Source organism: Mandrillus leucophaeus, unplaced genomic scaffold (genome assembly GCF_000951045.1).
Source record: "Mandrillus leucophaeus isolate KB7577 unplaced genomic scaffold, Mleu.le_1.0 Scaffold1367, whole genome shotgun sequence".
NCBI classification, from domain to species: Eukaryota; Metazoa; Chordata; class Mammalia; order Primates; family Cercopithecidae; genus Mandrillus; species Mandrillus leucophaeus.
In genome coordinates this window covers 170,548-188,206 of record NW_012101329.1, presented here as the reverse complement: position 1 = coordinate 188,206, position 17,659 = coordinate 170,548, and the positions used below count along the sequence as shown (strand labels likewise).

Genomic DNA, 17,659 nt, shown 5'->3' with positions numbered 1-17,659 from the left:
AATGTGTGTTCCAGCTTCAGATTAAGCTTATAATCTGTTATAAAGTTAGTGGCTCTGATGCAAGCAAAGTAGTTGGTGGTGGTTTAGCCCTTTTGTAGAGCTGTGATTTCACCTGATGAAATCCTAGAAATCTTAGGCAAGAACAATTTTGAAAAATAGCCAGCACTGCATCACAAATACCTTGATACATTACCTTATCTACAAACTTCCATTTCCCTTTCTATTAGTAATACTTATTAATAGACTTGGATATTAGACTTGGATAGATAGACTTGGATAGCAGTCTGATGGACCAAAGACCAATTCTGAACCCGTTAAAAAGTTTGACGTATTACAGCACATTGTAAGTCTCACTCAAGAGAGCTGAGCTAGGTGAGGCTGGAATGCCCGTAGGCGGAGGAGAGGGAAATAGTTGGAAGCTTTTTATCCTGCTGCTTTGCTAGAAAATCAGCCAGCTGATAGCTGAATGAAAAGCCCGATTTTTGAGTTGAAACTGACCTACACTCAACACATGTACAAGCTAAAAGGTTGCATCCTAGACCCCGGCACAAAAGGTTCAGAAAGTCCCGCATCCAAGAAGACTTACATCATAAAGACGCCTTAATGGACCTGAGTCTTCATTTGATTCTTGACTTGATTTGGGTCATCTTTTTACCCAAAAGGTAGCCCAGCAAGGGGTGCCACCAGGGGAAAAAAAATAAGAGAAGTTAACTTTTAGGTATTCTCTCAGAATGACTCACTATCATTAATTTCCCTTGATATGGGAAATGGAATTAGCTTCATGGGGATTAGATGGCTTCTGCAAGGTGAAGTTAAAAAAAAAAAAAGAAGAAGAAGAAGAAGGCGGCTTGGCAGGGTATAATGTCAGAATTCGAATATTCCTGGCTCCGTTTGTTGGCCTTGGAAGGGGACGACCTGAACTGCAGTCCAGGATCTCACTTCCTTGACAGTAGAACCTTGGCCCTCAGCCACTCCAAGCCGTAGTTCCTCCTCTGTAAAATGGGGAACATAGCATATACACTCAAAATTGATGTGACATATAAATAAGGTCATGTTGGCGGTAATTTAGTACACCCCCTGGCCATAGGAAACACCTATAATATTAGTAATTATCGTTACTTTTTTTTTTCATGTGTGTGAAAGTCATTAGAAAAATCATGCCCATCTACGGCTCATTCTGGGTCTTCAGAAATGTTGACATGGACGTCTACTTATGCTGTTGCGTGCTAATGGTAGGAGCTGGCCTGGCTTCCTGCTGTGCCACATGCTGCTCTTGGGGAATGATGATAACAGGTACCAACAGCATTGAGCTGGGCTCTTTTGCTCCCTTTGGCCACCTTCACCCCAAAGCAATTCTGGAGCTCATTCCACATTGATTAATATTATCCTGGTTTAATAGAGCACTGTTTTGATTACTCTGATGCAAATGTGCTTAAATCATTAAGGCTTAAATTTTATTGAATTCAGTATCTGTTAAAGCCAAAAAGTACTTGCTACCAGAGAAGCCAGGTTTCCAATCTGCAAGAGGACTGTACAGTTCTGATTCTAATGTCATGTGGTGTATGGGCCAAGAACAGCATAGTCTGATACCATATGTAACTTGGCATTCATAGGAAACTATTGATTACATATAACAATGTATTATATGGTTTTCTGCTTTCTTTTCAGTGAAAATTAAATGACTTCTCCAAAAACTGGATCAAAATTATTACCATTATTTTCTGCTTGAAATACTCTTGACTCAAAAAGCAGTGATTTTTAATTTAAAATCCAAAGATGAAACTCCCAAACAAATCTACCACAAAATATATGTGATTATTCAGCAAACAAATTCTATATGAAGATGTATATTTCTGAAAAGATTGTTGTGACACGTCTTATCACTCAACTGTACTTAGATAAGTTTTAGATTTTTTTTTTGAAACAGGGTTTTGCTCTGTCACCCACACTGGAGGGCAGTGGTGTGATCGTATCTCACTGTAACCTTGAACTCCTGGGCTCAAGCCATCCTCCCATCTCAGCCTCCTGAGTAGTTGGGACTACAGGCAAGAGCCATGACACCTGGCTAATTTTTAGGTACTTTTTGACGTGGAGTTTTAAAAACTGTTCTGTGTTTGTCACAGCTTCACATATTTGGGGAGCATGTCTTTGAGTATAGTGCTAATTTATTTCTATTCAGTGGGTTGGTAAGAATGTATAAGACTCATAGATGGTTCCCTAGCTTCTGAGTTCTTCAAATGTTAACTGAACTGTACTCTTAATGCGTTTTGTCCCGGAGTTATTAAAGTAAAAATTGTTCCCTGTGAGAAAAAGAGCAATAAATATGAACAAACAGGCCTTTCTACTCCATCAAAAGTCCATTGTAGCTGGGCACAGTGGCTACAATGTGGCACAATGCCTACAATTCCAACATTTTCTGAGGCTGAGGCAGGTGGATCACTTGAGACCAGAGTTTGAGACTAGCCTGGGCAACATGATGAAACCTTGTTTCTACAAAAAATACAAAAATTAGCTGGGTGTGGCGGCACACGCCTATAGTCCCAGCTACTTGGGAGGCTGAGGTGGGAGGACTGCTTGAGCCCAGGAGGTTGAGGCTGCAGTGAGCCGTGATCCACTGCATTCTAGCCTGGGAGACAGAGCAAGACTTTGTCTCAAAAAAAAAAAAAAAAAAAGTCTACTCGATTAAATACTGGCGACAACTATGGAGATCCCTATAATAAATCTGCTCGTATTAAAGAATTTCTCTTTTTAATACAACTTTATTTTTGAATATATAAATTATATAAAATATATAATTATAAACGTATATAATCTATATTTTAATATATATATAATTTTAGGTTCGGGGGTACATGTGCAGGTTTATTATATGAGTATATTGCATGATGCTGAGGTGTGGGCTTCTAATGACCCCGTCACCTAAGTAGTGAACGTAGTACCCGATAGGTAGTTTTTCAACCCTCGCCCCTCTCCTTGCATCCCCTTTTGGAATCCCCAGTGTCTGTTGTTCCCCTCTCTGTCCGAGTATACCCCGTGTTTGTCTCCCACATATAAGTGAGAACATGCGGTATTTGGTTTTCTGTTCCTGCGTTAACTTGCTTAGGATAATGGCCTCCAGCTGCATCCGTGTTGCTACAAAAGCCATGATTTCATTCTTTTTTGTGGCTGTACAATTTTATATAAATACAAACATCCATCCAAAGTATCTTAAATTCCTCCCATATATGTTTAACCATTTTTGTGTATGTTTAGTGGATCAGCTAGATGGATTTAGAAGCATGACTGCGGAGTGAAGGCCGGTGTGTGTGCAGAACCTGAAGGAGGGGTCCCCAGTGTGCGTGCCGAACCAGGGAGGAGAGGTTTATCAAGTTTGGGGGATGAGGAGTTCTGAGAGGGTGGGGCTCTGTGTTTCCATACTAGAGCTTGTCTCTATCCAGTGGGACTTAGAGAGCTTTTATAACTCCTGCTTCATAAATGCACCCAAAAAAATGCCCTGAGACCGCCCAGAGAGCTTGTGATGTGCTTTCAGTGCTGATTGGAAGAGATGGGCTCACGAGGCTTTTATTGTCAAGGTACCATAATTGATTCAGCGTGTTTCATTCATTGGGCCAAACCTTTCTGATATAATGCCCTTGCTGAAATGTACTAAGATAGAAATCATGGCTTTGAAATTTGACTTCAAAAGGCTGGGCAGGCTTTAGAACATATAAACCATTTTAAGTTAGATATAAGCACATTAGTAATAAAAATGCACTCTTCATTTACCAGACACATTTGCATGCTTAACATGAGCCACGGATTGTGCCAAATACTGGAAATGTGAGGGTGGGTCTGGCTTGTCCCTTTCTGAGAGGCAGAAAAGTGAGGGCTAGTAGTTCCATCTCAAGGAACCACAATAAAGCCTTCATGAACAGGTTGCGCATTTCACCTTTGGCTTTAATTATTAAGCATCAAAATGTTTAATAATTAAACCCACCCACCAACAGTGGCCATGCGTGTCATATCTGTGTCCTTTTAGTAACCACAAGTCAGAGACCGATCTGACTTGTGCACAGGAGTCCTTGGCCTTTGTTAATTTTCCTCTAGTACAACATCTGGCACTAGAATGGCAGCATATATATGAGTGGGTGTATCGGTCTTGTCATATCTGCACCCCCATGGTAGTCTTGTCAGCCCAACTCAGTGTTCTGGACATCTGAAGTCACATAGTGACTGGCAGCCCTGGCTTCGCGGTTCCCTGTGGCCTCCTAGAGTTTCCTTGCTCCTGCTCCTCAGGGCCCAGAGCACCTCTGTGGCAGGTTCCCACAGCGCCAGCCCAGGTTCCAGCCTCTGAACACAGCTGCCAGGTCACCAGGGCAGCCTTCCTTCTACCTTCCTGCTGATCAAACAGGTCCTCAGTCTCAGGCCCAGGAGACCGATGGCCAGCAACAGGGACCCCTTGCTCCCTGGCAAACTGCAGACTCCCCACCCGCCCTGCACCCACTGCCAACAGCACCTGGGAGACAACCCCCACCCTACCGTGATGGCCAGATCCTCTCCTCTTCTGACCTAAAAAGTACGCTTGCAGGAGGAGGTGGAGCCTGACTCAGTGTTCCCACAGGTGGTGGAAAACCAGCAGCTGTTCAGCGCCTTCAAGACCTTGCTGGAGGACTTCCGTGCGGAGCTGCGCGAGGACGAGCGTGCCCGACTGCGGCTGCAGCAGCAGTACGCCAGCGACAAGGCAGCCTGGGACGTGGAGTGGGCCGTGCTCAAGTGCCGTCTGGAACAGGTACCACCCTCCCAGGTCTCTCTGGCTCCTGACTGCGTGTCTCTGCTGTCCAGGATACGTGGAGGAGAGTGGGCACAGAGAGATTCAGAACCGTGGGCTTCTTGTCCAGGAAAAAAGAGAGGAGTGACTGTGTCCCTTCTTAAAGTGCAGAGGCCTCATTTTCCCTGATGTCCCCTCTCCCACGTATGCAGTACGGCCTCCACCAAGCAGCGTTTTCAGAGCAGCATGTATTCTCCCATTCTGCATTAAACAAGCGTGTATTTAGCTCCATCAGAGGATGGCCACGCTGGAGCTGTCATCACACTGAGCTGACATCGCTCTAGACAGGAGCAAAGCAAAAGCAGATTGTGGTTTAGTTGTCTTTGAAAAAGGTAAATGCATGCTTTCGTTGAGATTTTTCAAAATATCAGAAAGAACTTCGAGACCTCCCACTGCATGCCCAAGAATTCTAATCAATTTCAGTCTCCTTATTTATACCAAAGGAAACTGAGGCCCAGAAGAAACAGCTCAGCTCAGATAACAGAGCCATTTAGTGCTAGGGCAGGAAGATCGCCCAGGTTTCTTGCCTCCACCGCACACCAGAGGGAAGCCCCAGCATAGGAGTTAAGATCCGACATAGCAAGAAACATCCTTTCCTAAGTGTTTCTTCCTTGGAAACCATTGAATGTCATGTGACTTCCTACATGGCATCTGCTGCTGAGAGCAGCTCTCAAGGTTTCTTCCAGCCGCTTGATCATGAGGAGGGAGGGCAGATCTGTATATCCTTGGTAATCTATTTCCTAGATTCTATTTTGAGGCAAACCATAAAGTAAGTAAAATTTTATAGGAATTGGCCTGGTCATGAAAGGAATAGAATTGCCTGGAAAGGAGACCCCCTGTCACATGGTCTTGATAAAAGATGAAAAAGGCTTGATGTGTCAAAAAAAAAAAAAAAAAGGAATAAAAAACAAAAAAATAAACTCTAGCTCTCCTGGTGCCCACAAGTTCCCCTGCATTTCCACCTGGCCGCAGCAAGCAGCGATGTTGGGCTGACAGCCGTGGGTGGGGCAGGGACACAGCCTTGCAGGCCTGAGCATCAAGTGAGAGAGCAGCTGGCCTGGTTGTGGCTCCTGCCTGCTGCCCGCGGGAGATTTGACCTAGATGCTCCGTTTATCTAAGTCCCCGCCTGCAGCGTCAGCAGCGAAGGAGAAATGACTAAGGACAGTCTCTGATGAGCTGCCTTTAACCCTATTTAAAAAATATGTTTATAGAGGGAGCTAAATGTTTTCAAAGCCCGAACTGTGGCTAAAGAAGGGAGGTGTAATCTTCGATGCAAGCCAGTTTCAAAACATTTCATCTTTGTTTTATAGGAACGTAGTATCCACCCACAGGTTTGCTACAAATAAACCCTTAGGGAGAGTCCCTAAATACCAAAAAAATAAAGCTAGAACTTCAGACCCAGAAGCCAGCAGGTGGTCATAGGTAGAGAGTTTATCTTCTGCCCAAATCATTTAGGAAGTTTCTTAAACGTTTGCAACCCAGGAAGCAATGAATATAGGATGATGCTAGCCCATTTGTAATAATCCCATAGTTACTCTCTTCTACTTAAATGCAAAACAGTTTAATTCTGCTACAAGTTACCTTCCTTCAGTGGAGCCCATGTTGATGACACTTCCCAGGTCCTCGATTCCTTCAGCAGACTCCTGAGTCAGGCCTTGCTCTAAATGTTGAAGGTCCAGCAAGAAATCAGATGTTCCTTGAAGGGGTTCTCAGTGCAGTGGGGGACCCAAACAAGTGCTGTCCTTTATAAAAGCATGGAAAGTGCCCACCAGGCTTGCACATAGGGCTGTCAGGGAACAGGAACATGCAAGGTACATGCCTTGGCTTGAGAATTCGGGGAAGGCTGTGAAAGTCCTGCTGAGAAAAATCTCAAAGGATGGACAAGAACTGGAATGTGGAAAAGAAGAGAAAGGAAGTTTCAGGCAAAGAAAAAAAAAAAAGAGTACCGTGAAGAAAGGAGCATGGCTCATTTGATAAGCTTAGGTATGAGGGGAAAGAATAATATTTAAGGAATTGATCCTTTAATTCTGATTTTATCATGAAAGCTTAGATTCCCCTTTTCAAAAGATTATTCTGGCTTCAAGATAGAGAATGGATTAGGAGCCATTAGAATTGAATGGATTAACCTAGGGTTAGTGGTCTGTAGACTGAAATCAGGGAATTGCCGAACTAGAATAGGAAAGAGATGCATCTTTACGATCACTGACTTTCCACCAAAATTGAGCGTGTCCTCCAGTTATAAATGTAGGCAACAAGCCCAACAGAAATCACGGATCTTTTGGAAAGGAAATATGGAGTGAAAGAATAAGAAGTAATCACACATCTCTCCATTTCCCTTTACAATTGTTGCGGATATCCCAGAATTCACAGTGGGGAGGAGACTTTTGGTTTCACCAGGCTGCCACCTGGGTCCACAGTAAAAGTACTGAGGAGCCCTGGGTTGCAGAGATTGGAGGTGAGAGGGGTGACTCTGAAGTAAAGCAGCAGCAGTGGAGAAGGAGTGGAGGGAAAACACCTGAAAAAAATAGAGCAAGTAGAGAATGGCCGGGCCTGGTGGCCGGTTCACGAGACACCGTGGAGCAACAAGCACCTCGCACGGCTCTCAGGTTTCTAGTGTGGGTGCCTGGGCGATGGCGCCATCACCAAGACAGGAACGCAGAGAGAACCAGTTGGGATGGAAAGGGAACAGGTTGGATTTGAGTTGAGGTATGTGTCATCACAGGCACTGGGGGCTGGGCTGAAGATGTATATACCTGGGCGTGAATGAGGAGGTGGGAGGCAGGGCCATGGAGGACTCTCCAGGACTGCACAGAGTGAGAGGAACTCATAGAAGGAACCAAAATATTCATTTTCAAGAAATGAGTAGAGGGAGAAGAGACTGGAAAGGAGCAGCCAGAGAAATGTACGAACATCCAGAGCAAATGCCGTCCCAGAAGCCAAAAGGAGAGACACCATGGCGTTCCAAGTGGAGTTCAGCAATGTCAGATGCTTTGAAGAGGACGGGACAGATGAGGGATAAAAAGCTTTGTTGAACTTGGCAGTGAGGAGGTCACTGGAAAACTTGACGAGCAGTTGCCGTCGGGGTGTGGGGCTGAAGCACTGTGCACTGTGCAGAGGGACAGAAGTTGAGTTGGGCGGGGAAGGGGAAAGAGGGAGCACAGACAGTGCAGTAACAGGAGCCGCGGGGTCACGGGGAGGCCTGTCCAGTGAGACCTGACAGTGTAGGGACACTGATGACACGAGGTCCCTCAGTAGGCGGGGGGATTGGGCTCTAAGCATTGAGGGGAGGGCGTGACCCTGACCATGAGAGACCTGAGAGGTGTGGACAGAGGAGTTTGTGGGCAGAAGGAATGTGCCTTCACTGTCTTCACAAAGCAGGTGAGCAGACGCGATGTGGGGCCCAGGAAGGGGTACGCTGCATGAGGAGATTCTAAAGAGAGGACATGTTGGTGGCTGGAAGCATCTGCAGGTGAACAGACGTACCTGCGAGGGGCTCAGCGGCCTTTCATTCTGGGTTATGTGGGCTTCCAGCAGCTCTTTTAAAATGGGATTTTGTGGTGCTTGGTGCTTTTCTGGTAGTCTTCTGGTTAGCTAACACTGGAGGTTTCTCCCCTCTTTTGTTTCTGCATTCTTTCTACTTAAAACAAGTTTTATTTTCCCCAGATTTGCGTTTTATAATTGATCAAGAAGTGTCACCACTGACCCGTGCCCGTGGCTGTCATCTGCTTCCTCAGGCCTTTCCCTGCTTTCTCTCCAAGAAGGCCGGAGTCCCACTCAGATTCAGGGACAAAACAGTGTGCTCTCCCCACTTAATGAAGGGTTTGCCTTTATTACAGAGGCGAGATTCGATGTTAGCTCTCTCCCAGTGAGTCCCTGGTGGGCAAGAACTTTCAGTTTAACTGAGCACACACTCAGCAGCCTGTCTTAGTCCATTTACTGTCGCTGTAAAGGAATACCTGAGGCTGGGTAATTTATTTAACAACGAGGTTTATTTAGCTTACAGTTCTGCAAGCTGCACAAGAAGCATGGTGCCAGCATCTGCTACTGGAGAGGTCCAGCTGCTTCCACTCAGCAAAAGGCAAAGGGGAGCCGATGTGTGCAGATCATAGGGCAAGAAAGGAAGTGCAGGTGGGAGGAGGTGCCAGGCTCTTTTAAACAACCAGCTCATAAAGAAATAATAGAGGGAGAAGTTACTCAGTCCCTGCCGCAGGGCATGAATCTATCCACTCCCATGACCTAGACACCTCCCACTAGGCCCCATCGCCGACATTGGGGATCAAATTTCAACGTGAAGTTTGGGGGACAGACATCCAAACTACAGCACTGATACAGACGTCTTTCTAAATGGAATAATACTGGCTGGTTTAAGTCATTAATCTTTATATTTTTATATACATATATATAGTCTTAGAAAAGTTAAAACAATCTGCTTAGACATGGATAATCAGCCATGAATTATTTTAGTGGGTCTTGAAGTAACTCATTATAAGAAAGTTAATTGAACTCTACATATGAATATTGGTTACTGACTTACCATGTCCCTTTGGCAAGTCCCTGAAGCACTGAGCTGCCATTTCTTCACAAATAAACTGGAAATAAGGATACCTATACGTAGAGGATTGCAGTAGAGACCAAGTGAGGCAATCTGTGTGAAAGGCCTTTCTTTGAAAAGTATACAATTTGTTAAAATTGTGCACTTAATAAAATATAAGAGATTGCTTGTGAGGATAAAAACAAGGCACTGAACAGCAAGCTGTTGTGCGGTTTTAGTGTTTGCCGTGCAGTTTTAGTGTTCGCCCTAGGGTTTATAATATACGTATTTAATTACTCAGTCTACCTTGAAATCCTATTAGGCTACTTTTCATGGTGCCTGAGGAAATTGCAACAGTATATTCCCAGTTCCTTCCCATCCTCTGTGCTATTGCTGTCATAGTTTACCTCTACATATTCTGCAAACACAACACATTGTAACAATTTTAGATAATCAAATATTAAAAATAATTAAAACAGAAATAATGAGTTTTATATTTACATAGATGTCATTTCCAGTGTTTATTTTCTGTAGAGATCGAAGTGTCTGTTAGTATATTCCTTCTGCCTAAAGAACTTCCTTTTTCATTTCCTGAAGTGCAGGTCTGTTGGCAATGTTTTTTTTGTTTTTGTTTTTGTTTTTGTTTTTGTTTTCAGTTTTCATTTGTTGAAAAGTGTTTTCCTTCTGTTTTGAAAGATACCATTTCTGCGTACAGAATTGAGTCTAGGTTGAGATCTTTTTTCTTGCAGCACTTTAGATGCCACTCCATCATCTTCTGACTTGCAAAGTTTCTGATGAGAAGTCTCCTGGAATTCTCGTCTTTCTGCCTCTATGGCATGTGTCATTTTTCCCTGTCTTTAAGGTCTTCTCTTTGGTTTTCACAAGTTTGAATACATAAGATGTAGAATCTTGTTTGGTTTTGATATTTAACCTCCTGGGTATTTGACAAATATTTATTGAAAACTGTCCCATCCCTAGGTTCCATATAGGAGCTAAGGATATAGGGACAGGTACCTTGTGGTACCTGCCCACAAGGAGTTACACAGAAGTACAGGCAAGAGACAGTGGTGACTTAGACTAGGAAAGTGGAGCAGGGAAGCTGGCCATGGGAAGCTCAGTTTACTCACCGCTTAACATTCTTCGTGACTGTCTGTGTCAAATGCTCTTAATTAGGACTTTAAAAATAAAATTTGTTTATACTATGGGATTGGTCAATCTCGGTTTAAACATGTTTCCAGGGATCACATGTAAATGTGCTGAGACTTCATCCTTGAATGCAAGACTTGTCAGAGAGGGAATTCCTAAGTCTTTTCTCCTTGACAGCTGGAGGAGAAGACTGAGAACAAGTTGGGAGAACTAGGCTCCTCCGCTGAGAGCAAGGGGGCCTTGAAGAAGGAGAGAGAGGTGCACCAGAAGCTCCTGGCCGACAGTCACAGCCTGGTCATGGACCTGCGCTGGCAGATCCATCACAGCGAGAAGAACTGGAACCGGGAGAAGGTGGAACTTCTCGACCGCCTGGACAGAGATCGGCAGGAGTGGGAGCGGCAGAAGAAGGAACTCCTGTGGAGGATAGAGCAGGTAAGGAGGCACCCCGGGCCCTGGAGCATAGGCACAGAGTGTAGACTACTCAATGGACCCAGAAAGCAAAAACATTAGGCTGCTTTGTGGTCCTTGCAGCATCAGGATGCATGGGCATCCAAAGGACGAGAGAGAAATACTAGAATTGCTTGTGTTGGAGACCTAGGCTCATGCCTCTCCATGACACAGATCTTTTCATTGCAAAGTTCATAGGTAACTCTCCTGTGTGTACGTGTGGTAGTGGCAGCGCAGGGTGGGTGGGGGTTGTGGGAGGGGGGATAACTTTTTAAAGGAATTTAAAGACTAAACTGGAAAGAGGAGGTTATTTCAGGTCTTATTCAGTTGAAAACAAACTATAACTTTTAAGATTGCCACTAAAGATGTGGTCACAGTGACTGCTCCGACTTGAATGGAATTGTTGTCATTAGAAAAGAAATTGCTGAATTCAGTTGGAAGTCAGGCTATTTGCTGGTGAGTGTGCCCGCTGTGGATATTGCTGAGCTGTGATTAGATGGACCATAGTCAAGAGAGGTAGCTGGTAGCTCATCATCTTAGCTAAACAAACAATTCAGAAACTCAGATGAATTTGGGGAGGACGGGGGTAGTCGTTTTTCTGCCAATATAACCGTTCTCTGCATTGCATCAGACTTAGAACAGTTTGCATAGTTGCAGTAGTTCCTGAGGGATACACAAATTAAATTGATGAAGATCTGGAATTCTTCCCTGGCTGGATTTTTACATAGTATACATTTTGTTTATTTCAGCCAGTCACACACTTACAAATTTATGCGGTCTCAAGGAAATGTATTAATCACTAAGAAATTGAGCTCAGGAAAAATAATCTCATTACTCTATTTTAAATACCCATAGAGCCTTTTGAAAAATGTGCTCTATTATCCATAGACATGGTGCCTGTGTTATGCAGGTACAATGACAAAGGTGAGCGTATGCATATGTTGGATAGGGAGGGAGGCAGAATGAACTAAATGGTAAAAAAGACTAAGAGCCTTTGGCTTAGAAACCACTGAGAAGAATAAAATCCCTGCAGGTGAGCTTTGATCACCACTGCATTCCAGCCTGGGTAACAGACCGAGATCCCATCTCCAAAAAACAAAAGAAGGAAAGTACACTGCAGATAGAAGAGCTGAAACTCTTCCCAGGTTTCACCACTTACACAAATGAGTCACCTTACTAATCTTTGATATTCCCCAAATCCTATCAAGAGGAATGCTGGCCACTTCCTTTCTGGCTTGGAAATGCAGCACTTGTGAAGAGTCTCCTGTATTAAATCTCCTGTGTGTCTGTGCTCTATGGTTAGGTGGAAATCTTAGGGTTAGAAGTGGCACTAATTTATTATATCCAACTTTAGTTGACTGGTGTCACAGTAACTCCAGGCAACTTGTCGCCAGGGAGCTTCATTCTTGGCCCATGCTCTAGGGCCACTCACTTTTTACGTCCTCCTGACCCCGGTGAGGCCATCGTGATCCCTGCCATGGCCCCTTTAGGGTGCCCTTTGCCTGTTAGCCATGGTGGCTTGTTGGACTAGTCACAGGCTTCATTTGTTTGGGAAGTCACACCTTGGATATAAATTAAGCAAGTCTTTTAGGTTTTTATTTTTACTTTTGGGAATGAAGAATTTCTGCTAAAGGAAAAATTAGACACTTGTGGTGATACTCAACTTTTGAAAAGTCAGTGACTTAAAGATGAGCCACAGCCTCATTTTGAGACTATATTTTGGAAAGGTAGTCGTCAGGAGCTGACCTCCAATTCCGAGTTGTCAGTATTGGAATAGTTCGGCCACACTCACCGCCTCGGAACCCAGTCCTCAAGGTGGACATCTTTGAGCATCGTGGATCTGAAACACATGAGTTTCGGGCATGCATCTGTTCCTGAAATCTGTCTGATGGATCCCACAGTTTTTGTGCAATGATGTCATTGCTGTTTTTAGAAGACGATTGGTTACAAATGAACTGACGCTTCAGACATGCAATTGTGGCTTTCAAAAATAAATCTGGCCTTTTCCCCAAAATAGTAAACATTTTTAAAGACGATTTCTTAAATCTCAGTGCCCCATCCTGATAATGAGGGAGAGCAATTATAGGCATTATCTCAACTTCCTGAAAAGAGGATATTGGTTCCAGTGTGTCTGGGCGTGTGTAGATTTGGTTCGTTTATTAGTCATTGGGTTGCTTGTTCATTTAACTTCTAGCTACATATGCCGTAGGTAAATGAGAAATGTAACTGAACATTCTTCACAATGTATCCTCTCAACATTTGACTGCTTGGTAAGCCATATAATATAACCTTGACTGTGATAACCTAATACAGATGGTGAAAGAAGTAACACTAAATCCATTTTCCACTTTCAGAACACATGCTTCATACTTGTCCGGTGTCATTAAATTCCTACATAATTTCTGCACCACATGAGGCATGTTATGTGATGTATGACTGTGGGAATGTGGCTAAGGTCATATAACACATTTTATCTATCTTATCAGCCTCTCTTGTCTCAATCCCAGTTTGATTGCGGGGTGGGGGTAGGAGACTTTATGGAGTCACATTACATTTCTCCTTAGAATTGTTGAGTTCCCAGTTAACATGCAGATGATGTAAAACTTGCTGTTATATTTGCTGTACTGATGGAGCTAAAAAGTGTCATCCATAGGATTTGCTGTTATATTTGCTGTACTTACCAAGCTAAAAAGTGTCATCCATGCATTCTCCTTCCAGTAACTTTCTTAAATCAGCTGCCATTCTTTAAAAAAATCCATTCTTTTAAAACCTGTTTACAAAGTGGCCTTTTTTCTTTCTACCAGTCTGGGTAAGGTGACACTCTTGAGGTCACCTTTATTGTTTCCTGTATTAAAATACGAATCTTTAACATTTTCGACTGGCATTAAAAGTTGTTTTACTCCAAGGTTGCAAGTAGGTGCTGATGCTGGCTGAAATGACTCCTGTAGGAACCCCTCCCGCTCTGAGGACCGTTCTATTACAACACCCCAGAGGCATCTTAGCAGCAGATTTCTCCACCACAAGCACTCCAGTTCGTTTTTAGGAAACCTAACACTTAGCAGCTTGAGTACAAGTTGCTCCTAGCTGCCTGCGTTTATTTTTGAAATCCCACTTCACTGAGTTAGAAGGTGCTTGTTCATAGCTCTCCTCTTCAGTCATTCTTTTCCCCCTTCACTCCACACCCTCGGCGCACATTTGCAGCTTCAGATGGGATTCTTGCATTTTAATTTCTTGCCCAAAATAGCTTAGAGATGATCATGTGTTGAAACTAAATTGTGCCGACATGCATTAAATGAACATATAAAAAGCCTTCCTTTTTTTTTTTTTTTTTTTAAAGAAAGCAGTTAGCATCTTTAAGAAAACTGCAAAGAACTGTGTCATCATCAGGGAGGAGGAGGAGAGAGCAGAGGGGCAGAGCTAAAACGTAGAGTTTTTAGGATTTGCTGGGTCCTTCATTTGACTGTGAACTGCCTCAGATGCTAACATGTAAGCTTTGGCTGCATCAGACTCCATCTTTCTCAAAGATAAAGATAAATCTCTGTTCCGCCGCCTTAGAAATTACTAACAATGAGCCAACGTCCTTTTGTCTTTCCTGTCTTCCATGGCTTTCTCCTGACTATACAGAAAGCATGTTTGCATCCAACGTGTGGATGAATGCTCAGATTAGGACACAGAGATGCAGTTTGTAAGTGATGCTTAAAAAAAATGAATTGATCTGCATTCAAGGAGGTTTTAGAATTTCCTGGCACCGTCTCAGCGCTTGAGGACTTTAAATCATTGTTTGGCCACTCCTTCAGGTCAAATCCAAATGTCACTTTCATCGTTCAGATACTTTACTTATTCAGAAGAGCAGTCAATCCTGTAGTGTGAGCTTGTCATCCAATAAAGGCTCCGTTAAAGACTCATAGGCAGAAATAGCTTCAGGTCTCAGTTGTGCTTTCTGTGGCTGTTTTAGAAAGAGAAGCAATGAGGAGGGATCAGGAGAATGGAGTGGAAGCTGGTGAGGACTCCTCTGGGGAGGGAGGCCGTGCGCCCTGCAAGCCATTTGCCTGCCTGCCTCAGCAGTTCCTTGTGATTTCGTATGGGCCCCTTTCCTGAGCCACCTCCACAAGATCTCCATCTAGTGCCCCAAAACGGCCCAGAAAGGCATAATGCCTTTACGTGGGCTGGGCCCCCACTAGCCAGCCTGACTCCTGTGAGCCCACGTGCACAACCCATCTTACAGATAAGGAAGCTGAGCTCAGGAGAGTCGGGAACTTGCACCTGCCTGCGAACCAGCAAGCCACACATCAGTGGTCCTGACTCAGGTCTTCTAACTCCAGGTGGCCCTGTGCTTGCCCACTGCCGCTTCTTGAGTTCAACCGAGTCAGGCAAGAAGTATGACTATAATGTAAAGTGGCTTTTTAAAATTTTCTTCACTCAGTCATACCAGATCTTTACTTGCCTTTATAGCTAAGTTTTTATCATCTCAAAGTGTAAGTTATGTTTAACACCAAATGGTTAACAGCCATTTGAGTTTGTAACACCAAATGGTTACAAACTCAAGTTTGCTCACTTGAGTTATTGATAGGACCTGTTCCACATGCCCTGGGACTAGTTAGGAAAGTCAGCTTCACACTTAGAAGTTTGCTATCACTGACAGTATTCCACTGAGTGTGTCTTCAGTTCTGAAGGAAGTTCCAAAGAGCATTTTAAACATATTCTTTAACAGCATTAGATTTAAAAATAGTAATAAATGTAGAATTTCCCACGAGCACAACTCTCAGAGTTATGTACAGTAACACATATATTGGTGTCAGAAAGAGTTCACCGTATTTGTGTGTGGTTAATGCAGATTTTCTGGGCCAGATAAAATTGTGGGTTTTGTAAAGCATCTGTAATGTTGTGTTACCTTTTGAAATTAAGATCAGAATGTTAAGAACATTTGCTTCTCACAATGTTTTTCAAACTGACCTATGAGTAATTCCAAATTGTGGAGAAACAATGGTCTTAGGGAGACCATCAGACAGAAAAGTGAGGCTAATTATTTTCATTTTTAAAATTCTCAAGCTGCAGAAAGAGAACAGTCCCCGGAGAGGTGGCAGTTTCCTCTGTGATCAAAAAGACGGCAACGTTCGCCCCTTTCCCCACCAGGGAAGCCACCGCGTGCCCCGTCCTGTGGCCATGTGGCCTTGTGCAGACGCCGACTCCATCCCGTTTGAAGACCAGCCGCTGTCCAAGCTGAAGGAGTCGGACAGGTGCTCGGCCAGTGAGAATCTCTACCTGGATGCCTTGTCCCTGGATGACGAGCCAGAGGAGCCACCAGCCCACAGGCCCGAGAGGGAGTTCAGGAATCGCCTCCCTGAGGTCAGCCAGGTTTTCTCCATCCTAGTTGACTACTATGGAATAAGGGAGCCGCCATGAAGCCTAAGAGGCATCTGCCAGATTCCTCTCCTGGCGGGCTCCAGCACTTTTGCATACTGCAACCTCCGAACTGAGTAAAAATGAAATCTTCACAACACCAGGGTTTTGCTTGACCCTCAATTAGCATGCCCTGCTGTCAGTTTAACTTTGCCCCTTGTTTCAGGTTTAGAAATACTGGACTAGAGTCCTATACAGAAGGCAGGTCTCACAAATGAGTGTGTCCCATAAAACACACAAGAGGAAGTAAGTAATTCTGGGACGTGTATATGCTCAACTTTTTCTTTTTCTTTTTTCTTTTTTTCCTTTTTTTTTTTTTTTTGATTTTTTGGAGCTGGAGGTCTCACTGTCTTGCCCAGGGTGGAATGTAGTGGCCGATAACGGCTCACTGCAGCCTTGACCTCCCAGGTCCATTTGATCCTTCCCCATCAGCCTCCTAAGTAGCTGGGACCACAGGCACGTGCTACCATGCCTGGCTAATTTTTTTTTATTTTATTTTTTAAGTAGAGACAGGGTCTCCCTGTGTTGCCCAAGCTGGTCTCGAACTCCTGGGCTCAAGTGATCTGTCTGCCTTGCCTTCCCCAAGTGCTGGGATTACAGGTGTGAGCCACCACACCCAGCCTCAACTTTTCTTGAAATAATAGTACAGTCTTCTGATTCTAGAAAACTAATATAACCAAAAAAATTCTGCGCAAAGGGAAAACATCCAACACTTAGAAACCTTACATAAATCAGACACCAAATGAGTGAGCTGAGCTGTAGACATTTCCATGGCACGGCGTCAGTTATGTTTTTCTGGCTTTAAGATTTTTAAAACCTTGTTTTAAAAGTTGACTCCAGGGCTGGGCGTGGTGGTTCACGCCTGTAATCCCAGCACTTTGGGAGGCTGAGGCAGGCGGATCACGAGATCATGAGATCGAGACCATCCTGGCTAACACAGTGAAATACCGTCTCTACTAAAAATACTAAAAAATTAGCCGGGCATAGTGGCGGGCGCCTGTAGTCCCAGCTACTTGGCAGGCTGAGGCAGGAGAATGATGTGAACCTGGGAGGCGGAGCTTTCAGTGAGCTGAGATTGCACCACTGCACTCCAGCCTGGGTGACAGAGCGAGACTCAGTCTCAAAAAAAAAAAAAATGTTGATTCTAGGAATCATTACCTGTGAAGCAGTTCAACAGTTGCTGCACGTATCATTTGGTCTCCTAAACACTTAAGACTTAGACGAGTTCATATCAAATAGTGTTGTTGAAATATGCGGAAATTATACTTCACTCACATCAGTAAGGTCAAATGCCTTATCCTCAGCAATGTGTATCAGGTTGACAGGAC

The 17,659-nt window shown here is 43.9% G+C and overlaps 1 protein-coding gene across 1 annotated transcript in view; it reads left to right on the top strand.

The window, feature by feature from the left end:
• The window catches only part of MTCL1 (microtubule crosslinking factor 1), a 121,148-nt gene that overhangs the window by 91,763 nt on the left and 11,726 nt on the right, over positions 1–17,659 (top strand). Inside the window, exons 11-13 of the mRNA XM_011973280.1 lie at positions 4,601–4,768; positions 10,662–10,916; positions 15,981–16,277. Coding sequence (XP_011828670.1) covers positions 4,601–4,768; positions 10,662–10,916; positions 15,981–16,277 — 720 coding nt within the window. The remainder of the gene's footprint in view (positions 1–4,600; positions 4,769–10,661; positions 10,917–15,980; positions 16,278–17,659) is intronic.